General features: G+C 52.5%; 3 protein-coding genes across 4 annotated transcripts in view; 2 read left to right on the forward strand and 1 right to left on the reverse strand.

The window, feature by feature from the left end:
- The window catches only part of VPS26B (VPS26 retromer complex component B), a 21,243-nt gene extending 15,985 nt beyond the window's left edge, over positions 1 to 5,258 (forward strand). Inside the window, exons 5-6 of the mRNA XM_059070642.2 lie at positions 39 to 181; positions 579 to 5,258. Coding sequence (XP_058926625.1) covers positions 39 to 181; positions 579 to 725 — 290 coding nt within the window. The 3' untranslated portion in view covers positions 726 to 5,258. The remainder of the gene's footprint in view (positions 1 to 38; positions 182 to 578) is intronic.
- THYN1 (thymocyte nuclear protein 1) lies at positions 2,957 to 8,084 on the reverse strand. Its single transcript, XM_059070651.2, has 7 exons — positions 7,294 to 8,084; positions 5,731 to 5,912; positions 4,911 to 4,979; positions 4,453 to 4,545; positions 3,843 to 3,938; positions 3,446 to 3,596; positions 2,957 to 3,156 (listed from the first exon to the last, which is right to left on the reverse strand). The coding sequence occupies exons 1-7, from the start codon at positions 7,334 to 7,336 to the stop codon at positions 3,110 to 3,112; spliced, it is 681 nt and encodes a 226-aa protein (XP_058926634.1). The 5' UTR covers positions 7,337 to 8,084; the 3' UTR covers positions 2,957 to 3,109.
- On the forward strand, positions 7,638 to 25,653 carry ACAD8 (acyl-CoA dehydrogenase family member 8). Of its 2 annotated transcripts, XM_059070640.2 has the most exons (11): positions 7,638 to 7,880; positions 12,436 to 12,536; positions 12,979 to 13,148; positions 13,765 to 13,874; positions 14,288 to 14,364; positions 14,684 to 14,821; positions 18,198 to 18,333; positions 18,416 to 18,513; positions 21,741 to 21,893; positions 22,470 to 22,572; positions 24,837 to 25,653. In XM_059070640.2, the coding sequence occupies exons 1-11, from the start codon at positions 7,772 to 7,774 to the stop codon at positions 24,887 to 24,889; spliced, it is 1,248 nt and encodes a 415-aa protein (XP_058926623.1). In that variant the 5' UTR covers positions 7,638 to 7,771; the 3' UTR covers positions 24,890 to 25,653. The 2 variants fall into 2 exon arrangements, with proteins under 2 accessions (XP_058926623.1, XP_066895461.1); XM_067039360.1 differs by lacking the exons at positions 18,198 to 18,333; positions 18,416 to 18,513 and having other exon boundaries at positions 7,687 to 7,880.
- The last annotated feature ends 1,280 nt before the right edge of the window (positions 25,654 to 26,933 follow it).

Genomic DNA, 26,933 nt, shown 5'->3' on the forward strand with positions numbered 1-26,933 from the left:
CCCCTGCCCCCGCCCTGACTCCCGCCCGGCCCTGGCAGGAGAGTCCATCCCCATCCGCCTCTTCCTGGCGGGCTACGAGCTCACGCCCACCATGCGGGACATCAACAAGAAGTTCTCTGTGCGCTACTACCTCAACCTGGTGCTGATTGACGAGGAGGAGCGGCGCTACTTCAAGCAGCAGGTGAGCCGGCCGCCCCCCCCCCCCCCGAGCCCCGGCCGCCCCGACAGAATCAGAGGGCATCGTTCCCGCCGAGGCCAAGCGGACGGGACGGGGACGGGGGGCGAGCTGCTTAGTCCCTGTGCCACTTAGTTTACCCCGAGCCCCACAGCAAGGACGGGGGTTCCCAGTTGACACCCAGAGTCCTTCTCGGGCCCAGCCCCTGCGGCGGCTCTGCCCTCCCGGCCACACCGTCAGCAGGCACCCGGGGCCCAGAGGTGTGGATGGCTGCTGTCATCGGTGAGATACGAGCAGAGGCTTTTGCCTGAGATTTCCGGGAGAAGGCAGAGCCTCTGGGACCCTCCCCAGGCCTCCCTCTCACGTGTCGCCTGCCCCCCCACCCCGCCCGCCCATCCTGCAGGAGGTGGTGCTGTGGCGGAAGGGTGACATCGTTCGGAAGAGCATGTCCCACCAGGCAGCCATCGCCTCGCAGCGCTTCGAGGGCACGGCCCCCCTGGGGGAGGCGCGGACCCCCGGCCAGCTGTCCGACGGCAGCAGCAGACAGTAGGCCTGGGGCCAGGAAGCTGCTGGGCTCCCACCCCGGCTCCAGGCCCCCAGGCACCAGCGGCCGGGGCAGCAAGATGCTCAGCTGACCCACGACTCGCAACCTGAAAACAAATCATGTTCTTGATGTAAATTCTTTTTCCTGAAGAACCTAAGGGGTTGGGGTTGGGGTTGGGAGGGAGGGTCTCTGGGACGCTGTGGCTGGTGGGAGCATAGGGAGAGGGGGCGTCCCGGGGAGAGCCGTCTGCGAGGCTGCCTGGGCCACGGGAGCGCAGCGTGGCCGGGCTCTGAGCCTCCCGGGACAGGAGCTGGGGGGTGGGCGTCCCACGGGTGGTCCTGTCTCACACTCCCCTCCCCCGTCCCTTAGCGAGGGGCGGAGGGTGTGGTGCCCGCCCCGCTCTGACTGGTGGTGAGGGTTCAAGACCAGGAAGCTGCCTCCTTGGGAGTCTCGGATGTGGTGCTTTGGAGCCTCCACAAGCCACCCTCCTTCTGGCCCTTCTCTCACCGCTTGGCACCGGGCACCTCCCAGGGACTCTGGTCAGTCATGCCCTGGAGGGAACAGGAGCTTGTGGTAGGGCCTTTGGCTGATGTCCCTGGGCACAGAGACATCTGTGTCACCCGTGGATGGCAACCCGGTGGAGCTCGGCGGCTGTGCGTGGTGCAGGCAGCCCTGAGGGCCAGAGGTTCTCGGCCCCGGCCCCTGAATGAGGACATCTTTCCCCCAAGGAGAGGTCCGGGAAGGGCCCGTTCTCTCCGCCTCCCCAGGAGTGGACCCTCTTGGCTCCCTGCTGCCCACCTCACTCCTGGGAACCGGGGCTTGGTCTCAGACACGTAGAAGCTTTGTGGTCACCCTGTGAGCTGAGGGGAAGGGGAGGGCCTCCTGAGCTGCCGTCCTCCCCACCAGCCGGTTGACCAGAGCTTAGGACCATTGGTGTTCTGTGTATGTGGACGCTCTCGTCACGCTAGAGGGTCTCTCGCTGTTGCACTACACCACGCCTGTTAAGGGTGTGGCTGTCCCTTCTGTCTCCTGTTGGCCTCTCTTCCCTTCTAGAAAGACCAAGCAGAGCCCTGTGGCCAGCAGGTACAATAGTTGGTGGTCTGAGTTCTCTGTCGTTCGGGAAGCAGAGGGATTGGTTCTTGTGTCACCTTTCAGTTAGTGTGGAAAACGGGGACCCGTCTTTTCCTCCGAGACTGGTGCAGCAGTAAGCCTCGGACTGGGCAGGGCTCACGGATCAGAGCTGAGATGGGAGGGAAGGGCGTTCGGGGTGACGCTCAAGGTGGACCGGGACAGAAGAACCAAGCGAGGGCAGCTGGTTCCCCCAGGCCGGAGCCCGGGCTCAGGTGTGAAGGACAGTCCCCGCGGGGGCAGGACCGCCTGTGCAGGTGCCCCTGGGTTATCAGGGTGGGGGCCAAAGTGTGGGAGAGGCAGCTCCGGTCCCTCGCCTTCTCGGGAGCATGAGCTCCCGGCTCTGGCGTCTCCCGAGCAGCCGGCCCCGTAGCTACTAGGCGCCCGCCCGTCCGTCCCTCTGCTCCCGGCCGAGCACAGACTCGCTCTCCAACCTTCCCGACACCTGAAGCCTGTCTCCTGCGAGAACTAGAGGTAGAGTTTGCTTCTGTCCTCCCAGGAGCTTCTGTTCTTGCCCTGCTCCATTCTCTGCCTCTTTGTGCATCGGGGAAGGGGAGGCCCGTCCCTGGCACCCTGGCAGAGCATAGGGACCGAACCAAGCAGTGCGGCCTGGGGCTGAGCAGCTTCTCAACGTCTGTCTTTTCAATGGCTGTTTCACACGAAGCAGTCTGTTTCAGCTATCGTCCTGATTAAAGCGAGCCCCTGGGCTGCGAGGCATCGCGCCCACGGTCCACCGGCCTCTGTGGTCTCTTCTTACTGCCCTGCCGCACTCAAGGGGAGACGCCCCGCCCTGACCCCCGACACCCGCCCTCCTGGTGTCTGTGGCCCCTGGTGAACCATGACGCCCACTTTATTAATGCCTGTTTTAGACAAGCACATGGCTGAGAAAGGAATTCTGATTTTACTCCAGTCTGGCAACTTGTCCTGAAACCGCTGGTTTTACCCACTCTGGGACCAGATACTTCAGGGGTGGGTAAGGAAGGCTGGTGTAGAGACAGTCCATGTTAGTGGGTGTCACCAGGCCGGGCCCTGCATCTGGCCGAGGGGATGTAAACATGTGCAGTGGAGTATTCTACCCCCGATGCGGATTTAAAAGACACGCCTCCAACTCAGACACTCATGTTTTACTAAAAAGGACCCAAACCCGATGTCTACACACGACCCCAGGTGAACACAACCAGCATGTCCCCCACGCCGCCTTTTGTCTCGTGGAAGCTTGACTTTGGGGCAACATCTTGCCCACTTCAGCAGCCGTGTCTCCATTAACTCGGTTCCTTTTCCTCCAGGCTCAAAATAAAATCAAACTCCTCTGCCAAAAAGGGCAAGAAGAGGAAGAATTAGGTCTGTGTCTCCTCCAGAGCAGGGCAGCCATGGCAGGCGTTTCTCAAGTCGCGAGGCAGGCAGTCGTTCACTCGGAACCCTCGGGCGTTTTGACAGCTGCCAGGTGCCAGGTGCCGAGCACAGCTGCGCTGGGCAGCTGGGGGGGGGGGCTCCTCCCCCGTGGGAGTTACAGGTGGGGAGACAGACTCAGACCTTAACCACCGTGCTCAGGGTTCACCAGCTAATGCATGTGATCAAAAGGCAAGGGCCATTCTTACCTCGGGTCAGGGGCTGGACTGAGAGTCTCTGGCGAGTGAAGAGAGCCATGTTTTTTAAGGGACCGCCAGTGGCTCTGTGCGCTTGGTGGTAGGTTTTGAGCTCAGCCAGTGGGATGAAACGCTTCATCATCCGAACAAACTGTACGTCCACCTACATGGCAACAGTGTACGGGAGAGAAAGGCCTGTCCAGCTGGACTCTGCCTGCTGTGTTTTAGCTGCTTGCAGGAGGTCCTATGGGCCTGGCTGCCAGCGTTTGTCCTTCTCTCCAAAGGCAGGGTAACCTCATCGGACTGAGAGCAGGGCTCTGTGCCCTGATCTAAAGATACCCCAGACCTTCTTCCCCCCTCTCGGTCCACCCTTTCTCTTGTGAAATAGGAAGAACAGTAGCGTCTTTACCATGGACCATTTGGGGTTGTCTTCTCTGCTGGATGGATCGTAGTGGGGATTGTTTTTCTCAAACTGTGTGTGGTCTGGGTACGCCTCCTTCACGATCTGAAATTAAAGCCGAGTCTCCAATCATTTGTCTGTCCAGTCAGCTCCATGGCCAGGCTTTAGTCCAAATCCAACTGTCATTTCCTACCCTACGTATTCTTACCCCATCTGTCTCGCTGTTGAGCCACTGAGGGCTCAAATATCTGGAAGTAATACACAGTCTAAGGCAAGCAGAGGAAATCAACCCTATTTTGACAAAAATCTTAAAAGTATGTTCTAAAACCAAACATTAAAGGTTATTATTGGTGCCACTGTTTCTCCACCTGCAGTTAATTCTATCCTGGTAACCCCTGGCCTGGAAGAGCTACCATCAGGCCTGTTTTTGAGTGAAAGACCAAGGGGCAGAAATGGAGAGAGGTCCGTGCCAGCGGGGCCTGAAATGAAGGCCTGCCTTGTTGCAGTCCTGTCACATGTTCCTGAGACAGCAGGGACGGGGAGGAGGGTTACCTACCTAAGCTGTTTCCCTAACCTGCACGAAGGGAGATGGACTCAGACCTAAGCCTGTACAACCGACCTTCATGAGCCCCGCAATGCCTGGCTCTCTGCAGTTGCTGTGGTAGAAGAAGGCTTCCTCCTCCAGCTTCATGGCTCTCAGGAAGTTTCGGGCCTGTTCCAGCAGAGAAGAAACAAGAACTATCCTCCCACCGGCTAGAAAACACTAGGCCCCGGAAATCGAGTCTGCTTTTATTAGATGAGATTTTGTTTTTTGCAGCTTCCCCCCCCCCCCGCCCCCGCCCCCAGTTCAATTCAATTCTTGCCTTTTACCCAGAGTTGTATCAGGACACTGGCTGGAACACAGGCCATTTGAAAACTGTGTGCAGTCAGAGAAATCAAGGCATTTGTTAATATATTTTCATGTCTGGGTTCTGGGAAAAAAACCACCTTGGCCAAGAGAGTCTGCTACTGAACAAGTCAGAAGGAAGCAGGCTCTTCAGCCCCCCTGGGTCTCGAGGTCCTGTCTAACCCGCTTACCTGGTAGTTGCGAACACCATCCCAGCATGCTGTCTGCTTGGGCTGTGCTTTGAGATCCTCAATGCTGAACTAGGCAAGAAATAAGGTCATTCAGTAAACAATCCTGGCCCAATCGGTAAGGATATATGGAAGCAGACAGGCTCCTTCCCCTATAGCGTGTTGCCGGCTGGAGTGGCACGTGAGCTTTACTGGGAAGCTCGTCGCAGAGCCGCTCGTACTGCGCAAGTAGAAGTTAGCTTTGTGTTACCTTGTTAGCCTTGCTCACTAAGAGGATTAGCTGAGTGGATAATTAATCTGGTAATTGCTGATTATCTGTATTTCATTAATTAAAATATTATATATCCCTTCTATAGTATCTCTAATTTTATTTTCTCCAGGCTACTATGAAATTTGATTTACATTCGCCTCCTGTGTACCAACTGTTGGCAGGGAGATACCTAGGAGCATGGCAGGTAGCAAGAGAAAGGCAACCTAAGACTGAATGTTGCCTAGATCGGGGGTTGGAAAACTATAGCCTTCAGGCCAAATCTAGCCCATGCCTGATTTTGCAGATAGTTTTATTGGAACTCAGCCACACTATCTGTCTATGGCCACTTTCTTGTGATGCCAGCAGAGTTGCAACAGCACCACCCGGCCCTTTAGAGAAAATGTTTGCCAACACCTGCCCTAAGGAGAAGATTCACAGAACAGATAGTGGATGGCAATAAATCCTGCTGATTCTATTCTTTATCACCTTTTCCCTACCCTTCGAAGGTAAGAAGTGGGTGATGGGACCCTGTGGTGTCCCCCATGCACTTTGGAGACAGGTGTGGGACCTCACCTTCACGTCTATACCTTTCTCCAGTCGGCTTTCTGGCTCTGACTTCATCAGCCAGTAGCTGCTTAGATTCTTCCCACAGTCTTTAGAGGCTGAAGTCTCCTGGAGGCTGGAGTTCTCCACCTTAGCTGACGCCTCCCCTGGGTTCTCAGTTTTGGTTCGTTTTCCTTTTGGCCCCTTCTTGTCTGCAATAGGAGAAAAAAAAAGAAGAGAACTTTCTTCTTGTTGAGAGATAAAGTTCTGTTGCAGGAAAAGCACATGCTTTGGAATCAGAGCTGGACTCAAATTCTGGAGCTGTCGGTTACTAACAGTGGCAGCTTCGTTGTTGAACTTGTTCCTCATCTATAAAAATGGGACCAGAACGCCTACCTTACAGGACATCTTCTGGGTTACCCATTCAGTGGGATAAGGATACCTCCTGTGGCATCTATTAAGTAGTCAGTGAATGTTCTTTTCCTCACCCTGTCCTCTGCCTTTGCTGGGGCTGTTCTCTCCAACGAGGAAACCAGGCACCTACTCCAGGACTTGCTTTGATGATTAAATAAGATAATACTAACAATGGGCTGAGGCAGTGTCTGGTGTTACCGTAAATGCTCAGTATTAGCTATTATGTCACCTCGACTTCTTCCTTCGTGCTCAGTATGCTCTGTGGCCTGCCTCTTTTATACTCCTTGAAGGTGCCAAGAGAAGCTGGATAAAACAGCCACTCTGGACTTTGCAAACATGGTCAAGACAGGACTTTATCCTACAGAGTGAGGGAAATGTGCCTGGAGCAGAGTGGGTGCCCAGTAACCAACAGCTGTTAAATTCTTACCCTACACCCTGTGTGTTACCACCCTCACTGTAACCCAGTCTACACAATCTATGAGGTGTTCTGTCCATCTGTAAGATGTGTCCCAGATCACACGTCAGGGCCTGCCACGCTCGTCTATCTGAATCCACTTAACGACCATCCTACGCAGCCTCTGAACCAAGTCCAAGGTCCTACGTATGCCATCATGACGGACGTCTAACACGTGGAACCTTCCTTGGGTCCTGCTGGTCCCCCTGTACTTGATCCGCACACCGTAAACACCGTGTGTGCTGTTAAGTATGTGTTGTGGGCACCTCGGAACCCTCCCCAGTCTCGAAGAAGCACTTTCTCTGCCGTTCGTGGCTTTGCTGCCACTCCTCTTCCATTAAGAATGCCATTCATCCTTGTGAACACAACGGGGATATCCCGCGTTCCTACCCATTCTTTACGGCTAGACTCAAATCCCCTCCCTCTCAAGGCGTCCCCCCAACCCTTCCCTGCTCTCACAGCCCCAGTGACCCTTTCCTTTCCTCGTCTGGCTCCCCAGGGAGCGGGAACTGTAAGCGACCGGCCTCAGCGCCTACCAGCCCGTATCCCAGCTACTTTTCGTGCTTTCCAAACAGCTACCGCTCGGACGAGCAAGCAGCAGAGGGGCCCTGGGCATAAGCCTGGTGGGCGGCTCGGGACACCGGACCTCCAAACGACCCACTCGGGCCTTTCCCCACGCGCAGAGGCGGAAGGTGAGCGGCGCTGAGCAGCCGGGCGCGGCTCACCTGGCCTCGCGGCCCCCGCCGGCCTCTTCTGGACTCGCGGCATGGCGTCCCCGCGCGCCGAGGAGCGAAGGGTTCCGCCGTCGCCCAGGACGCCCGTGGAATCCTCCCGCGTTACCCACGCCCGTATGTCCGCCTAGCACAGACCGCCGCTGAGCGCCCCCGGTGGTCTTCTTTCTCAATTACCGCTACCCGCGCGGGCCCGCAGACCTTCGAAGCGCTACCCCAGCCCACCTCCCCGCGCGCCGCAGAGCGCTGCACAGCGTCCCCACGGCGCTTCCTAGTCTTGGCCCGCGCTCCGGGGGCCTCTGGGAGTTGTAGTCCCGGCTTCTCGCGCAGGCGCCCCGAGTCCGCACGCGGGGCCACGGCGCGCACTACAGCTCCCAGCGTGCAGTGCGGCGCGGCCCTTGTGGCCGGCCGGCCGGGGTCACCGGCGCTCAGACCTCAGTCGGAGCAGAAAGGAGTGGAGCAGGTGGTGGCTATGCTGTGGGTCCCGTGCTGGCGTGTCGGAGCGCGGCTGCGTGGCTTGCGCGGCGGGCTCCAGGCCCCCGCCGAAAGCGGCCGGCGGGGCGTGGTCTCCTGCATCGACCGTAAGGCTCGCCCGGGGGTAGGGGTCCGTCCACCTGGCCGGCCCGGCCGCCCTCATTTACCGCGTCGGCCCGTCCGGGCGCCCTGGGCCTAGCGGTCTCCCCGGCTTAGACGTGGTGCGGCCCCGGGGGCGAGCGACCCTCGGCGGCTCAGCCTGGTTCCGGTGGCCGATGCTGGTCCGTCCTTGTACAGACCGCCCTTACCGTGCTTTGCGTTATGAACCTGGCGGTTACGTTTCGCGAGGCCGCCCTTGTGACCTTTCCTCTCACAATTCGGAGCTACGTCGTTACCCGTCTGCTTTCGGATAACGAAGGGCTCCGCCGCGGAAGCTCGTGACTTTGTTTTTTAAAATCACAACCATCGGTTCTAAAGGCAGTAAGAATGTGAAAAGCCCGGGGCTGGTTGTGATTGGTGAACAAAATCTCCGGTGATACAAGGTTTGCTCCCATATATAAATTATAGAACACCACCTATAACCACAAAACACTTCAACTGTTGAAATTTCTGCCGAAAAATAACCTGTTGCAAATGGGAAACTACCAGAGCTTACAGATCTGAGTGTCTCCTGGCACCAGGCAAATAATTTCAATGCCAGTAATGGAGTGAGGGGGACCTAGACCGCCTAGGGGGTAACCAGACACTTGGTGACGTTGTCGGGCGTCTAACCACTTTTTTCTTTTGAAGTCTTTCTTTTTTAAAATTTTTAATAAATGACACTTCTGAAAACAGCGGAGTAGCTTCTGAGGGCCTTAGCTCGACATCCAGAACTGTAAAGGACGCCAAGGTATAGGACAGTTTTCTTCGGAATGTCCTAAAACACCTTCACGGGGTGCCACCCTATCCTAGCACTTAGAATTCGGTAAGCAAGGTCACCTTTGTTGATTGGCAGCAAATTGGTTAAATATAAATATTTCCGGTGGCTAGTGGTGTAACTTCAACCAGTGTTGAAGGTGCTTTTTAATCCTCTTTTAATTCGTAAAATGAAAGGAAACTGGCCTTTCAGTGTATCCTTCTGCATGTTAGAATATCAAGTTAATGGAAGTGATCAACAAATGTTTCTCATTGATTCATGGCATATTTTAATGTGAAAAGTAATTTTTAAGAGCGTTATGATTTTCATTATATCTGATATATCATTTTACAGATAAGGAAACTTGCTTCGTGTCTAGTGCAGCCCCCAGGAAACTTGCTTCGTGTCTAGTGCAGCCCCCTGGTTTTACAACGGGGCATCTGAGGCTGAGGGAGGAGTCTGGAGGCCTGACTTCCTGAGAATTGTATAATTAATAGTTGCAGACCCAGATCTTGAACGCCTGGTTCCTTGTCCAGTGCTCCCTCATTGTGATTTGCTTCAGCTTCGCAAGCATTCCTTGAGCACCAGCATTCTCAGAACTGTTGAGTCTCTGGCTAGGTTTGGCCTTTGGATGCATTCAAAGATTCTTTTTTTTAAAAAAATAAATTTATTTATTTTTGGCTGCGTTGGGTCTTCGTTGCTGCACGTGGGCTTTCTCTAGTTGCAGCGAGCAGGGCTACTCTTCATTGTGGTGCGCGGGCTTCTCATTGCGGTGACTTCTTGTTGTGGAGCATGGGCTCTAGGCATGCGGGCTTCAGTAGTTGTGGCACAGCAGTCTCAGTAGTTGTGGCTCGCGGGCTCTAGAGCCCAGTCTCAGTAGTTGTAGCATACAGGCTTAGTTGCTCCGCGGCATGTGGAATCTTCCTGGACCAAGGCTTGAACCCGTGTCCCCTGCATTGGCAGGCGGATTCTTAACCACTGCACTACCAGGGAAGTTCCTGGTTTTCGTCTTGTTTTGTTTTTCAGTGCATGTTTTCTGAGAACTTAGGTATTTTTACTCAGTAACCATGCTTTCCTGTGTATAATTTACTTTTTTTTTTTTTTTTTTTTTTTTTTTTTTTTGGCGATACGTGAGCCTCTCACTGCTGTGGCCTCTCCCGCTGCGGAGCACAGGCTCCGGACGCTCAGGCTCAACGGCCACGGCTCACAGGCCCAGCCACTCCGCAGCATGTGGGATCTTCCCGGACCGGGGCACAAACCCGTGTCCCTTGCATCGGCAGGCGGACTCTCACCCACTGTGCCACCAGGGAAGCCCTAATTTACTTTTTAACTTGCCTTTTCCACTTTTTTTCTCCAAGCAGTGTTCTCCTTTTGTTAGCATTCCATTATCTAGAATTGATTATTATCTATCTTAAATAAATATGTAATTATGTTGTATTTATACAGGTGCACCTCAGAGATACTGCAGGTTTGGTTCCATACCACTGTAATGAAGCAGATACTGCAATAACGACTTTGTTGTTTTCCCGGTACTTGTAAAAGCTATGTTTACACTGCACTGTAGTCTATGAAGTGTGCAGCAGCATCGTGTCTAAGAAAACAATGTCCATACCTTAATTTTAAAATACTTCATTGCTAAAAAAGGCTAACCATCATTTGACAACACAGGGTTGCTACAGACCTTCAGTTTGTAAAAAACACAGATTCTGCAGAGAGAAATGAAGGGCAGTGAAACAAGGTGTGCCTGTACATCTGATTTGTGTACACCCATTCCCTCTGATTTATTTTGTATGCAGTTCAGATCTACTTCTTAGACCTTTTATACTCTGAACTACTTGTTTTACTCTGTCAAATACTAATAATAATATTTGTAGACACGTATTGAGCTCTTGCTAGGATGGAAGTTTTGTAGCCCGTGTACAGCCAGATGTTTTCTTTCTCACCACTTATGTCATCCTTTGGGTGAATGGACCATTTTCATCTTTGACACCCCGGCACTGCTCCATGGTAGACGGTCAGTATTCTTTTGTGAATACAAAATGACCTGACTCTCAGGCAAGCAACCATGAATTGTTTATCCCTAAGCGCATTTCCGAGAGCAACACCCCACGTGGTTTTCTGCTTTGGAGTTCTCAAGGTAGCGTCATCACTAATCCTCACACCTCTTCACTTCTGAGTTTCCCATTTTGGTGAGGGTGCTGCTACAGACAGACAGCTTTGTCCTGCTTCACGCAGCAGCGACTCCGGAGGCCCAGGTCTACCCCAGAGACACATGCTGCCGCCTGCCCGTGTTCTCTGTGGGGAGGGCCGCGCAGGACAGCCGGGCACTGAAGGAAGTTGTGGTCGGGTGCTCCTCCCCACCTCTGGTGCCCTTTAGCATCACCCCAGGACCAAAAGGCTGAAAGCAGTGCAGAGCCCAGCACTTCCTCTTCCCCTGATGTTTTCTCAGCCACCACTGTGCCTCCAGCTGCAGCAGACACTCCGTTATCTCTTCCTGGCACACGTGAGGCAGGCAGTCCTTTCAAAACGGCAGTCCTACGAAAACAAAAGAAAGATACTGTGAGCAGCGTTAAGTCTGTCGCCCTGTGCAGGTTGCTGACCCTTCTGCATGGTGGCTCCCAGGATTCATGGTCCTTTCTTTTCTAGATTATCTGCACGGTCCCCAAAAGGTTGTGGCTTTTCACAGGAGCTTTGCTTAGGTTCTTCCCTTTTAGCTTCTGGCCTGTCTCTAGCTGAAAGTCTTATCACCTTGCAAAACGGGAAAAATATTTCAGGCCCACATGACCAGCTAGGTGGCCTGTCGCTCTGCTTTCCAGTTGAGTCCTATCTCATTCTGCACAGTGTTTGAAAAAAACCATAGAAAATAAATAATGTTCGTGTCGTTTGGGGAACTGGCTATTTAAAGAAAAGTTGTCAAGTAATGACACTGTGAATTGAGTGGTCACTATTTCACGTAGGCTGATGCAGATATCTTTCTTCTAAAGAGTATCACCTCTGATGAAATACTGGAATAGTATAGTCTTTTACAAAATGTTGAAGGTTCTAGAGAAGCTTGTCCTGATGAAGCTCCACTACCTGTCTCTTGGTATCGCTCAGTCAGTTCATTTCCTTAGCTTTTAAGTAGCTTAGACCTGGAAGTGAAGGAGTTACCCAAAGTCACGGCATTGACAGTTAGGAAAGAAAATATTCTAAAAATTCTGAATCCATTAGGGGAAGACGGACTTAGGAAGGCCTTAGCCGTGTTTTCAACACGGGAAGACTCGTTATCATTGTTTTCAGTGACTGTCAAATGCACAGCTTTGTTGCAGGATCTTTTCCTTAATTTGGAAGGTAAGCCAAAGTACACGTATCTTCCTTTCCTGACTGATCTTTTAAAATGAATATGTTGTAGCTGGTAGACAAACACGCACAGATTCCAATACAGAAAATGCAGGACATCCTGAAGGAAGAAAATGTTCATCCTAATTTGAGCATCAATGTGTGTTTATTATTCCTTTAATGTGGATTCGGGAGGAGGAAGAGATAAAGATGAGTACTGAAAGAATAACAAGGTGAATGAAGTCAGCCAGTCTATTTGGGAGTAAAGAAGGAAGGAGGCAGGTGATGCTGTATCAAGACACTGATTAACGGTGGGTGCTAGAGGTGGCGTGCTTTGTGCGAACGCTCTCGTAGGTCCACCGCCGGCCTGCGCTTCATGGTGCCTCTTGTTTGCAGTACGCTTCCCTGACCCCTGTCCTGCTTCTGAGTAAATGCCGCCTTGCCCACAGCTTCTACGGGACTAAACGAAGAGCAGAAAGAGTTCCAGAAAGTGGCCTTCAACTTTGCTGCCCGGGAGATGGCGCCAAACATGGCAGAGTGGGACCAGAAGGTGCGGGTTTTCCTCGTGCTGGATGTTCCCACAGATGCCTCATGCAGTGACCTTTATCTCCTCCTCATGATCCAGATTGTTCGGTATTTATTCTCCACTTAAAACTCTCACAGCGAGTGCAAGTTCCAGGAGTGGTGTGATTCCTTTCCTGGAAAGCATCTTCCGCATCCTGTAGATATCATTTTTTTTTAATTGTGCAAAGATTTGGGCACTCTTAAACCAAGGCTATGCTATTGATAATAAAAAGAAACTTTGGTGGCAGAAACCAGTCCTTATAGAATGCATTTTCACTGGTTCCACTATATAGATGACAAAAGGCATGTTGAGTTCAGAGACTCCCTACCCTCTCCCGAGTGCAAACATCTTGACCCTTCCTTGTGCCCTCTAAAGCAAAGGCCATCTGTGAATCACTTACTCGTGACCCTGCTCTCTTTGTACGCAGGAGCTGTTCCCAGTGGACGTGATGCGGAAGGCAGCCCAGCTGGGCTTCGGGGGGATTTACGTACGAACAGATGTAGGAGGGTCTGGACTGTCACGGCTCGACACCTCTGTCATCTTTGAAGCCTTGGCCACAGGCTGTACCAGCACCACGGCCTACATAAGCATCCACAAGTGAGCGGCCGAGATTGGGAAGCACAGTGACGTGCTCGTGCGGGATGACTGGGGAATTTTATGTAAACGGGGAAAAGGTTTCGCTTTGCAGGTTGGCTGTCCTTGAAGGACTAGGCAGTTAAAAGTGCACACTTGGGTCTGCTGCTCCCTGTTGGACTTGAATCTGTCACCTTGTATGTTGCTTAGAGAATGCTGGCCTTCTCCCAAATTCCAGATTGACCTGGTACCAAACAGACTTCTCCAGTAGAGTGGTTGGGACCTGCTCCCTTTTCCTCAACCCAAAGATGAAGCCTCCACTAATTTGGGACAGGACATACGACTCCTTGATTTTTAGGGAGCTCAGTTAACCTAGCTAGAAATAGTATGAACAGCACCCAGGTGAGAAATACCTCGGCTCTGGGTGCGTCTGGGTAGTATGTGCTCCAGGAATATGTGTTAATCCAGGCCTTTGCTTTAAAGATGAATCTTCTCAATTGTGACTTTTCCCTTCCCACTCTGTTCTGCTTAACTCTACTTTGCTGCCTTTGTTCTCTTTCCCCATTCCCCGCCCCCCTCAAATTCCCTTTTCTTTTCCACCTGTACCTCTGTCAATGTCTCTTCTTGGTGCACCTGTCAGCATGTGTGCCTGGATGATCGATACCTTTGGAAGTGAGGAGCAGAGGCACAGGTTTTGCCCTCCGCTCTGTACCATGGAGAAGTTTGCTTCCTACTGCCTCACTGAGCCAGGTGGGTTTGCCACGCTGCCGAGGAGGTGCGGCAGGGGGTGCGGCTCGTGGGAAGTCGCGGGGTGTGCCTTCTCAGCCCCCGGCACGCGGAGCCGTTGTTGACCAAGAGCACCTGATGGCCGTGACCTGCTGTCACAAGGCTAAGAGCTCTCTAGGGCAGAGTCTTCCCAGGCTGCAGGCCGGAACCCCCTCGTAGGAGGCTCCCTGCAGGCTAGTGTGATGGGAGATGGAAAAGGGTCTGGTTGCCCTATGCAGTTTTCACAAGTATAGAGAGCTTCTCGGCCGTGTGGATTTTAAAGTATCAAACTCTGAGGGTTTTTGTAAGGGAAGATTTCTCAGGTGGAGCCTTGCCGGGCTCCCTTACCTTCCCAAGCTCTCTCCCACCTCTCCGCTTCCCTCCTGTCCCCGCCATAGGCAGCGGGAGTGATGCCGCCTCCCTCCTGACCTCTGCCAAGCGACGAGGAGATCACTACGTGCTCAGTGGCTCCAAGGTACAAGCGCGCCGTCCTCGGTCCTCCTGGGCAGCTCGGAGGCTGTCCCCCTCCCGCCTCCACAGCCTGGACCCCAGGTCCGCGAGTGAACGTTCCTGGGGGTGGTGCGTGTGGGAGGGAACCTCAGGCCGACTTCCCCGCGTTCACTGTCACCTGTTTCTCTTCTGGTCTCAGTCCGCTTAGTTCCGTTCACTGTGTCTGTCCTTCTTGCAGCCTCGGTGCAGGCTCTTTGTAACCCTCCTTAGTTTCTCTGTGCCACCGTATCTCTCCCTGTCCCATCGTCGGGGCACTGCAGTGTTTCCCCTCTCCAACCCCGCAGGCCTTCATCAGCGGTGGAGGTGAGGCAGACATCTATGTGGTCATGTGCCGGACAGGGGGACCAGGCCCCAAAGGCATCTCGTGCATAGTTGTCGAGAAGGGGACCCCTGGCCTCAGCTTTGGCAAGAAGGAGAGAAAGGTGAGTGCAGTTGGACAGGGAGAGGCAGGTCGTGAGCCTCTTCTGAGCTTCTGCCAGGCCAGCCTCTGCTCTGTTTCGGGAAACGGGTTCCACACCGGCTCACTGGCCTTGGAGGCTGTTGCTTCACTTAGGGTTTCAACAGTGTATCAGGTGGGATAGGGTGTTGTTAGAGTGCGCTGGGCCGCTGGTGAAGTGGCAGCATTTGCCAGTAAGTTCATCAAGGGGAGGGATTTCTCTGTCATCTCTCCTGTAGCCACTTTTGGCCTGTATTTCTTATCTACCTTCTTATCTTGATGCCCTCTTGTTCCCCCAGGAGGAAATGCTTACAGAAAATTAAAGGTCTCAGGAATGAAAAGCATACGGGCCACTTTTCTTCTCCAAATAAAAATACAGTAAAACTCAGTGGAAGCGACTGTGGGTCTTTCAGTAATGTAAGAGGAAGGGTGTTTCCATAGGCTTCAAGAAGACGTCTTTAGGGTTAAGCAGTAGCCAGGCCATGAGCAGTAGGCCTGTGGTGATGTCACTGTCGTTGGTGACGAGGGTGGGATCTGGTCAGGTGGGCCAGGCCGGGTGACCGGCCTCCGCCTCCAGCAGGCACTGTTAGCGTTGGGGCTTCTGGAGGGAAGTCAGGAATGAAATGGCCCCTAATCTACCACCTCTCCTGGCTCCCCGGTTCCCCGTCTGTCCCTTCATGACCTTCCTGATCCCTGTAGCTGCTAGGAGTTCAGAGGCTCAGTGCCCCTTCTCTTGTACAGGAAGGCAGGACCTGCTAGACACTGGCTGTGCAAAGCCTCACACTCGCTCCTGGGGGTACAAGAATCACCACAGCTTGTCTGGGATTATAAGACGTCGTCTTACCTTTATAAGCTGTGTAAGCTGTGTACACGTGGTGTATGAGACGGGTAGCTCTAAGGCTTCTTAATCCCAGGAATGTCTGTTTGGGATTATAAGACAGACTGACATGGAGCCTGACATAATTTTACAGGACCAAGTTGTACTGATTCTGGTGTTTGTGCTTATAAAGATAGCGATGATTATTTCAACACATCAACGTTTCTGGTATCGGTTGATAGCATACCGAAGCTGGCAAGGTTAGGGCCTGGAGCATAACTGTAAATAAATTCCATAAACAAAAAGTGTCTCTTTCCCTTTGCTTTTCTGTCTCCTCTCGCTTTTAAGCATATGTATCATATCACTTTTTGCTTGTTTTCTTCTTAATTATTCGTCTTGCTTTACGTGTCCTGTAATGTGTGGGGAATTTGGAAGGGCGTCTCATTCATTGAGCAGCTAGCAGGGGTCCATTGTACCGAGTGGCGGGACGGAGCAGGGGCCGCCCAGACGTGCCCTGCCCTGTAGAACTGGCCTGTTAGCAGCAGGGCGGAGAGCGGGCACAGGAACAAACGCGGTGCCTTCCGTCAGCGCTCAGGGCGTGGGAGGAAGGCGGGCAGGAGGCTGCAACGGGGACGGAGGAGAGCTGCCCAGGGTGGGGACAGATGACTCTCTGAAGATGAGGTGTCCTTTGAGATGAGGTCTGCAGTGTGACCGGGGCTGGCCGTGGGGAGGGTTCTGGGCAGAGACGGCAGTGGGACAGAGGGCCCGCGGGGGGACAGGATGAGCCTGTTTGGAGAAGCCACAGCCTCTCCGTGTGGCCGGGGGTCGTGAGCAAAGGGAGCGGTGTGAGATGAAGCTGGAGAGGCAGGCAGGGCCGTGCAGGCCGGGTGCAGGGTCACCCGCTGATCGCCGTGGCTGATTTAGCTGCCGTGGTGGCCTGAGCAGCCGGTCTTTCTCTCCAGCCCATGGCCGTCTTTCCTGCAAGCACATGCTTTGACTTGGTGTACTGAGCACGTTTTGTAGCTGAGAGCTTTAAACAACCAGTTTTGCACTGGCTTTATAGGAAAGTGGTGTGAGGAATTGCTTTATCTTGGATTTAATTGTTAAAAGGTTTCATACAGAAGAATGCATTTTCCCGTAGGAGGGGTGGCGGTGGGAAGGCAGTCTGTGGAAGGAAAGACAGACCGATGGGACAGGGTTCCCCTGGTCCCAGGCAGGCGGGGCTGCCGGAGGGGCAGGGAGGAGGGTCTTCTTTCTGGCTGCAGCTTCCCAGGGGCTCTGGGGGGTGAGGAGCAGGGTTCTCTGCCCAGGGGAGGAGGGAGACGTTTTCACAGGAAGGGGCTAGGAGGTAGCAGCTGTTTGTATGTGGTTCTCGTACGATCGGCTGTTGTTAAGGTCTGCCCGTCTGCCCCGTTCCAGGTGTGTATGTTCTGGATGGGAGGTAAGTTCCAGGGAGACCACACAGGCCAGTGCGGGAAGGTTTCAGACTTGGGGGCCTGAAAGACAACGAGGTCACTTCTGGCTTAGGCGACCGGAAGGGCCTCAGGAGGTTCCAGTGAAGCTGGACTTTGACGGAGGCTGGGGATGGGGAGTGTTCCCGGGGAGGGAGCAGGAGAAGCAAAAGTTGGTTTAAAACGCCCAGCCGCACAGTTCGCAGAACAGTTTGAGTGGACTTGAGGGTACAGCGTGACGGACAGAAGAGAAGGGCTGAGCCCACGTTGGAAGAAAAACCTTAAGTAAAAGGCTGTGGATGGAGCACCTCTTCCCGCAGCAGGGAGCCCTGAATGACGGCAGTGGGGCTCTCCGCCGTCGGGGACCCGGGGGCTTTGTCTGGTCTTGTGCTCTTCAGGATCTGCCTCACTGAGCCTCAGCTCCCTGGGAAAAGCAGACGCCAAGAAGCCCCTCACGTGCAGTGTGTGCCGTTTTCTGTGGTGGAAATACTCTCCCCGGACCGATTTCTGGCTTCTGGGGTGATGTCACCAGGATGATGTCGCCAGGGTGACGTCACCGGCAGCCAGGCTGGGAGAAGGTGTGTGTGATGGGCTCCCACGCGCCGGTGCCCGTGCCTCGCTGGGTCTGTGCAGCCGATGGCCGACGTGGTGGCTGTTACAGCACCACGTGCAGAAACGCCGAGCTCTTCAAAGGACAAGGGTGGCTGCTGGTCATTATTGTCCTTGTGCTGCCCTTATAAAAGGACACATACCCCGAGTAATCCTTATACTGTCAGTGTTTTTTATAAAAGAATATACTCATGGAGGTGCCACAAAGGAGGAGCGTTCTGCCCGACCCTGAAGAACGCCGTGAGAAATGTTGGGGGACAGGTTGGTCTGGTGGAGTGGGCACTAGAAAGTAGATGCTCTTGACGTGTTTAAGATGTTGAGCTGAAAGAGAAAAACCTGAGTCGACAGATACTTGTGTGACCTTTCTGTTTTTCCTCATTGAAGTTCTCGAGGGACTAAGTCCAGGGATAGGAGAGCCTGGTGGACAGGACGCTGCCCTGAGCGGTCAACTTCTGGGCAGCCACACAGCCCCTGATTTTTGCCAGGTGGGGTGGAACTCACAGCCGACGCGAGCGGTGATCTTTGAAGACTGTGCTGTCCCCGTGGCCAACAGGATCGGGGACGAGGGCCAGGGCTTCCTCATTGCCATGAGAGGCCTGAACGGGGGGAGGATCAATGTCGGTGAGGACCCCAGGGGGCAGGAGCGGCGGGCGGGCAGCACGCTCCCCTGGCTCACTTGACGTGTTGGTACCGTCCTTCCTAGCGTCCTGCTCTCTGGGCGCTGCTTACGCTTCGGTCATCCTCACCCGAGACCACCTCAAGGTCCGGAAGCAGTTTGGAGAGCCCTTGGCCAGTAACCAGGTAACTTCCCCGGTGTCCCAGCATTTGCTCTTGTCTCTAGAACATTCTCTACAACTGGGGGGTCCTGATGTCTCTTGTGGGTTCTGCCCCCATTTCAGCCAGAGCTTGTGCTCTATTTCTGTCAATAATTGTTTAATAATTTTTACTTATAGTCGTGAAAAGATTCGTGAAAAATTGACTGGCGAGAAAAAGCACGACATTTTAGAGGAGTATGCTTCTGCTTTGTTTACAGAATACATGAATATGTATAAGTTTTTTTAAAATTTATTTGTCTGTCTTTGGCTGCTTTTGTTTTTCATTGCTGTGCACAGCTTTCTGTAGTTGCGGCAAGCGGGGGCTTCTCATCGCGGTGGCTTCTCTTGTTGAGGAGCACGGGCTCTAGGTGCATGGGCTTCGGTAGTTGTGGCTCGCGGGCTCTAGAGCGCAGGCTCAGTAGTTGTGGCGCATGGGCTTAGTTGCTCCGCAGCATGTGGGATCTTCCCGGACCAGGGCTCGAACCCGTGTCCCCTGCATTGGCAGGCGGATTCTTAACCACTGCGCCACCAGGGAAGCCCTAAATTTCTTTTAAAAGATTTTTTTTTTTGATGTGGACCTTTTTTTTTTTTTCTTAAGTCTTTATTGAATTGTTACAATATTGCTTCTGTTTTATGTTTTGTTTTTTTTGGCAGCGAGGCAGGTGGGATCTTAGCTCCCTGACTGGGGATTGAACCCACAGCCCCTGAATTGAAAGGTGAAGTCTTAACCACCGGACCGCCAGGGAAGTCCCTGTATAAATATTAATAAAACATTTTCAGGGATACGTCTGAAAAATGCAAAAAGTAATTATTTCAGGGGGGTGGGATTAGATGATTTATCTCTTTTTTCTTTTGCTTGTGTTCCAGTTTTTCTTTTTTCTTTATTGAGGTAATGCTGGTTTATAACATTATATGTTACATGTGTACATTATAATTTGATTTCTATATACACTACAGTTGAGCTCACCACTGAAAGTCTGATTTCCATCAGTCACCATACAGTTGATCTCCTTTACCCGTTTCACCCTCCCCCCACCCCCTTCTTCTCTGGTAACCACCAGTCTGTCCTCTGTGGTTTGGTTTTGTTTTGTGCATTCGTTTATTGTGTGTTTTTTAGACTCTTTGTGTGAGTGAGATCATACGGTGCTTGTCTTTCTCTGTCTGACTGACTTCACTTCGCACGATGCCCTCAAGGCCCATCCATGTTGTTGCAAATGGCAGGGTTCCATTCTTTTTTATGGCTGAGTAGTATTCCATTGTATGCGTCTACCCCATCTTCTTTGTCCATTTATCTACTGATGGGCACTTAGGTTGCTTCCATATCTTGGCTGTTGTAAATAGTGCTGCAGTGAACATAGGGGTGCGTGTATCTTTTTGAATTAGTGTTTTCATATTCTTTGGAAAAATACCGTAAGTGGAACAGCTGGATTGTAAGGTAGTTCTGTTCGGCTCTTAGCCTAATGGGGTTCCTTTGTAGGTTATTGTCCTTTTTTCTGACTGCCTTTAAAATTCTTTCTTTGTCATTGACTTTGGACAGTTTTAATATTATGTGTCTTGGAGAAGATCTTTTTGCGTTGAGATAATTAGGTGTTCTCTTAATTTCATGGACTTGTGTATCCAGTTCCTTCCCCAGGTTTGGGACGTTCTCAGCTTTTACTTCTTTTTTTATTTTATTTTATTTTATTTTTGGCTGCGTTGGGTCTTTGTCGCTGCCCGTGGGCTTTTCTCTAGTTGCAGTGAGCGGGGGCTACTCTTCCTTGCGGTGTGCGGGCTTCTCATTGCGGTGGCTTCTCTTGTGGCGGAGCACAGGCTCTAGGTGCGCGGGCTTCAGTAGTTGTGGCACGTGGGCTCAGTAGCTGTGGCGCACGGGCTTAGTTGCTCCGCGGCATGTGGGTTCTTCCCGGACCAGGGCTGGAACCCGTGTCCCCTGCATTCGCAGGCAGATTCTTAACCACTGTGCCGCCAGGGAAGCCCTCAGCTCTTTCTTCTGTAAACAAGCTCTGTGCTCCCTTCCCCTGTCTTTTCCTTCTGGGATGCCCACTATCTTTCGGTTGCTCTTCCTGATGGAGTGGGATAGCTCTCGTAGGATTTCCTGTTTTTAATCTTAGCTCTCTCTCCTCTCCTACCTGAATCATTTCTAGATTTCCGTCTTGGGGCTCACTCATTCTCTCTTCCTGTGGTCGGCTCTATCCCCATAGCTTTCTAATGCATTTTCCATCTCATTCATTGCGTTCTTCAGCTCCAGGATTTTGGTTTCATTCTTTCTTAGGGTTTCAGTCTCCTTGGTAAAGTGTTCCTTCTGTTCATTGGTTTTATTCCTGAGCTCATGGAACTGCCCGTCCGACTTTTCTCATAGCTCATCGAGTGTCCTCGTGCAGCTGTTCTGAATTCTCCGTCAGTTAGGTCCCAGTATTCCATGATTTTAAGTCTGGTTTCTGGAGAAGTGTCGTCTTTCTGTGGCCCCATGCGCTACCGTGCTCTGCATGGCGCTTGGTGAGTTGTTCCTCTGCTGGCCCATTTGAAGTAGCCAGTACCTTCTTGGGTAGAGCTTTTTTTACTCGATTCTAACTTTCCTTTGGTTTCCAGCAGGTGGCGCTGCAGTGTGGGCTTTGGTTTCTCTCGCCTGTGCCGCCGCCGCCGCCAGAGGCACTGCACTGGGCGTGCTGGTGCTTGCCGTGCCCAGGGCTGTGCCTGTGGCTGACGGCGCCTCAAGGGGCGCCGGATGGTGGGCCCCTCTGCCACATCCGGGGTTGCCTGGGTCACGGGCACTGCCGCCACAGCAGGCGGGGGGTGGGGGGGGCGCGGGGGGCTGCTGGAGCTGGGGGGTCGCGGGCGCCCTGCTGTGTCTGGCTTGTTGCTATGACCTGTGTTGCTGCTGCCGGGGCAGGGGTCTCGGGCACCACGTCCACTGCCTCCTGGCCCTGCCCACGCTGGGTCCCAGCCCACCCTTCGTGAGGTGTGCAGGGGCGCGGGGCCCCAGGGCATGCTGGGCAGAGCTGTGGGCGTTTGGCTGGCTGTAGGCGGAAGGGACACAGACAGAGGGAGCGTCTTCCTAAGGACGCGAGAGATTCCGAAGTGCAGGGCATGCCGTGGACTTAGGGCTTGCGAGGCGCGTTCTTCGTGGAGCCTGGGGCCCTTAGCAGCGGCCCACGGTTGGAGGCGGCTCTCTGAGCCTGTCTGTGTGTCTGCTTCTCTTCTCTCCTCTCACTGCAGTACCTGCAGTTCAAACTGGCAGATATGGTGGCCAGGCTGGTGGCCTCACGGCTGATGATCCGCAACGCAGCCGTGGCTCTACAGGAGGAACGGGAGGATGCGGTGGCCCTGTGCTCCATGGCCAAGCTCTTCGCTACAGACGAGTGCTTTGCGGTGAGTGGAGACGCGCTCTGCCTCTCCCGGGTGGCCGGCCTGTGGCGGGCCATCCGTCCGCTCCTGGAACGCTGCGTAAGGCACCAGTCACTCAGGAGAGGCCCACCTGGGCGCTCTGGGCCGGCACTGCGCCTGCTCCACGCCGCTGCACATCATGTTTTGTCTCTGCCACTTGGCTGTGCGCTGGGCGAGATGCTGCCTTTGGAAGAAGGGTCAGACCGCAGCGCTGTGCCGTGTTTAAATGTCAGGGGCAGAGCCATTTCCACAGTGAGGCTGCATCTGCCGCTTGCCAGAACTCCCCCTGGTGTGGGGCAGGCAGCCTCTCCCTGCAGACAGCGGGTGAGAAGGGCAGAGGCCTCTGAGTCCCTCGTGGGTGGGGAGTGACTCGCTCAGGAGGCAGACTTCCCTCGCTGTCCCCGTGCACACGGAACCGGAGCCCGTCTGGCCTGGCTGGCACCTTTACCTTCCTCGCGTTGGCTCAGGGCAGGCGGCCAGATCAAGGCTGGGGCGGAGAGAGGAGCCCCTGTTCCAGAGCCTTCCCAGGATCCGGGGTATCTAATCCCTGTGTCCCTGCAGATCTGCAACCAGGCCCTGCAGATGCACGGGGGCTACGGCTACCTGAAGGACTGCGCGGTCCAGCAGTACATGCGGGACTCCAGGGTCCATCAGATCCTCGAAGGTGAGAGTGGCCAAGGTGGTTCTGTCCCTTCGGAGCCGTCACCCCTGCTGTCTGTCCCCCTCCTCCGTCCTTGCTCCTGGCCCCCTCTGGAGGGGCCTGCTGTGCCGTGCTGACCTGGCCTGGGGGCCAGGAGGCCCTGCTCTGTCCCCGCGGAAGTCACCAAGTCACCCCCCTCCTGCTCTTTGCCTCTGTCGTTTATAGAGACAGCGCAAACGAAGATAACATCCGAGAAAGCATTTTGAAAATTGCAGCAGGGGCTGTTCTTCACTGTTGTAAGATACTTGGTTCTCAGGGATCCCAGGACTTCTCCACAGTAACTTCCAGGGCAGATGTGGGCTAGTTTGATCTCCAGCCTCTACACACTGGTCATGATCATCCGTGTTGCTAGTGGAGCTTTCAGTAAATTAGTTGTCACACATGGGCATCTTCTTGCTGATCACAGGCCCACGGGCAGGAGATGGGTAAACTGCTGGCTTCGGGCTCTGCACGGCCTTCTCCACTCCACGCTGGTTTGGAAGTCTTGAAATTACATGACTGTTGTTTAGCCAGTAGGTAGCTGAGGTTGTTACATTGTAGCAAAGGCAGCAGGTGAGGCAAAGGCTTGTGGAAGTGACTTTGAGTGAAGGAACGTGAAGGAAGCACCAGCCTCCCTGTGGCTTCTGAAGCATCCTTCTCAGACCCAGCCAGCATCAGGACCACCGGGAGGGTTTGTGAGCGCAGAGCTTCTGACTCCATGGGTCGTGAGTGGGCCCGGAGATCTGCATCTCTAACGAGGGTTCAGTGAGGTGGTTTCTCCTGCCTGTCTGGGAGCCACACTGGGAGCCACCACGGGGTGTCACGTCCAAGTCACAGGCTTCAGTACCCGCTTTCTGCTGCAAACCTTGTCCCTAAAGCGTGTTTATGAGCACGGTTGCTAGTGCACAGGCCAAACCCCGTGGCTTCATTCCTTCTGTGGCTCCAGTTGTACGTAGCTGTTGCTTTCCAGCCTTGGTGAGTGCAGGAGACTTCCCTTCATTCTGACTCTGTCTTTCAACCCCGTTAGAATAACTGAGAAACGCCAGATATGCTTATCTCAGGCCACAGCATCATCCACTTGCAGGAAAATGTGCGCACCGGTCTTTGTCATTTGTTTCACCCCAGACTTCGTTATTGGATAGATAGGAAATTTCAGCTTTTATTTTATTCGAGATGTGCCTCGTGGTGGTTAATATCTCTTTCTGCGTTAAAAAGAGTGGGAAAATGAAGCAAGCAACTGACGCCCCCTTCTTCCGGGGAAAATGTTTTTGTTCTCTTAAAATTCAGTTTTTTGATTACCAATGATGTTGGTATATTTATTGTTGAAGACATACAAAATATAGGAAAAGTTTAAAAAGAAGAAAGATCATTCATGTTTTGACATCAGAACTAATACTTTGGGCTCCTTTTATATTTAAGACCAAAAAATATCTTCTTTTGGACCTTTTTCTGTGCTTGTATAGATACATTTTTTAAAGTTAATTTTTATTGGAGGATAGTTGCTTTACAGTGTTATAGTTTCTGCTGTACAGCAAAGTGAATCAGCTATACATATGCATATATCTATCCCCTTTTTTGGATTTCCTTCCCATGTAGGTCACCACTGAGCATTGAGTAGAGTTCCCTGTGCTGTACAGTAGGTTCTCATTAGTTACCTGTTTTATACATAGTGTGTATATGTCAGTCCCAATCTCCCAATTCATCTCACCCCCCATAGATATATTTTTTTAAAATAGAATTATACTATGTATACTATGGTATGTTCTGCTGTTTTATTTTGTTTGTTTTTTACCTAATAAAATCACTTTTACTATCAGGAGAGGTTAGGTTTGTTGTTTTTTTCTTTTTTAACATCTTTATTGGAGTATAATTGCTTTACAATGGTGTGTTAGTTTCTGCTGTATAGCAAAGTGAATCAGCTATACGTATACGTATGTCCCCATATCTCCTCCCTCTTGCGTCTCCCTCCCTCCCCGCCTCCCTATCCCAGCCCTCTAGGTGGTCACAAAGCACCCAGCTGATCTTCCTGTGCCATGCGGCTGCTTCCCACTCGCTGTCTATTCTACATTTGGTAGCGTATATATGTCCCTGCCACTCAGGAGAGGTTTTTTGAAAAGTAAATTTTTTCCTCCCTTCCTGACATCTTTCAAGATAAGAAGCGACGTTGCCCTTTACACCCCTAGTCAGAGCTTCGCTGACTCTCAGGCCCGGCAGCTCCTAAGCCCCTCCGTCCTCTCTCGCTCTTGCAGGCAGCAACGAAGTGATGCGGATACTGATCTCAAGAAGCCTGCTGCAGGAGTAGCCCCGGGACTGAGGCTTCGATGGGAGGGTCAGTGTCGAGTGCTTCCACGTGGACGGCGCTGTCACAGTGAGTCCAGGACGCGCTGGAGGGGCTGTGCTTGTCCAGGGCACCATCACAGCGTCAGCTGGAGGGCGGCACCTGGAGGACGGCAGGAGCTGCCCTGGCTGGAACGTTACAAGAAGACGTGCCGCCTTGTTTTCCTGACGCAGAGGGTGACCGGTAAACACTGACCACCAAACCACTGTCCTTTCCTGGGTCCACAGGGTCTTGATTTGTCTGCATTTCGCTGGTTCACCAGATCCCTCTTCTGGGAATCTGGGTACTTCTGCTGAGGGTTTTTCCTGACTGTAAAGCAAAGGTGTGGGAAAGGAGAAATGGAGAGAAAGTGTCTTCCTGTCATTCTCTGTTCTTTGTGCCTCAGCTAAAGAGGCAGAAGGTTTCGTGGGCTGCTCCTCCTCTGCAGCAGCTCCTCCTCTGAATGCAAATCATGATGAAATGAGAGTTTGGAAATCCTTCTAAGCTGAGATTTAGGGCGTCTCTGCACTTCTGGACTATCTGAATATCAAGGGCTGAGATTATTTGGAACTGTGAATACTTGTTGTTTTAGAAGCATGTGGTCTGGGAATGGTATTCAAAGTTCCTGTAACATTTCCTTATAAGTGCTTTGAGTATATTGTTTTTCTGAGTTTTTGCTTTTTGCTCCTCTTTTTAAATGTTTTTAATCACTACATTAATAAATAAAATCTACCCCTCTCTGTACCATTTTCAGGTCTACTGGGTTTTATTGTATCTTTCTAAATAAGCCTTCACGACTAGTTTTTAAAATTTTATTACATTTAATTAAACATTTAACTAGACTTTGGGATAATGAACAAAAATCTCTCCTTGACCGAGTTGACTTTTTAAAAATAGGTTCCTTAAATTATTAATAGCCTTGTAAAGCAAGTAGTGTTTATGATTTATGAAAGCAGATTTAAATGCCCAAAGATGTAGACTTTTTAGAGGACCTTGTTATAAACGATCATTGCATTATTTCATCTCATCTGTATAAAAGAAATATCCAAGGTATTTTTTTAACTGTAAGTCAGTGTTTAGAGAGACCAACATATGTGCCCTTAGCTACGACAGGTGTTTTCTGTTTTGACCTCGAAGTCTAAGGCACTGTACTGGGTAGTGCAGGGGGACAGGCTGTGGGTCTACCGTGAAGTTGAAGTTAAATTTCCACCTTCAGAAGCCTAACTCCACAGCTGCAGTGCAAGATAATGATGGGTCTACAGAAGAGAGAATGATGCGGCATAAGTGTTATAGGAAGGGATTCATGAAGGAAGTAGGAATTCAGATAAAGCGTTTATGATGATGTGTGGTATTTAAAGATAACCAAGAAAGTCAGCTTCAGACAGGAAAGAGCCAGGAGCAGGAAAAGTGCAGGCTCACGAGCGAGAGCCGTTTACACTTTGCTTCAGCGGGGCGGTCCCGGGATGGAAAGATTTAAGTTGAATCTGGATGCAGCCTTACGAAGGCCGAGGTGTGGGTCTCACTTTGCGAGCAGTGGAGAGCCACAGAAGGCTTTTAATGAGGAAGACGTGATGAGATTAATCCACTGAGAGGAACATTCTGGGATGCCTGTGGGGGAGGAATTTGAGAGGCGAAAGACGGGGCATGAGGCCGGCCAGTCAGTAGGTTCTTGAAGCCGGCAAGATGAGGCTGTTGGAGCCTGAAACTGCCAGGTAGCAGGAGAGTGAGTGTGGTGCCGCCCCGGGGCCTGGACGGCCTCCCGGTCCTCGGGATGCTTCCAGCACCCAGTTCTGACCCAAGGCCAGAGCAGCTACGCTGTTTGTAACCTTGAGAGCTCGGTGAGCCGCCGGGATCACGCACCCACGTGCTTTCGCCTTTGGTTATTTATTAGAGCTCAGCTTCCCAGCAGCCTGAATTCGGGTCCTGTGGCAAGAACACGGTGAACTTGGAGCTCATCTCTGTCATCGACCATTCAGCTGGTCCGTAAACGAAACCAGCAGGAGCAGAGCAGACAGGTCCTGAGGAAATC

This window comes from Kogia breviceps, chromosome 7 (genome assembly GCF_026419965.1).
Source record: "Kogia breviceps isolate mKogBre1 chromosome 7, mKogBre1 haplotype 1, whole genome shotgun sequence".
NCBI lineage: Eukaryota > Metazoa > Chordata > Mammalia > Artiodactyla > Physeteridae > Kogia > Kogia breviceps.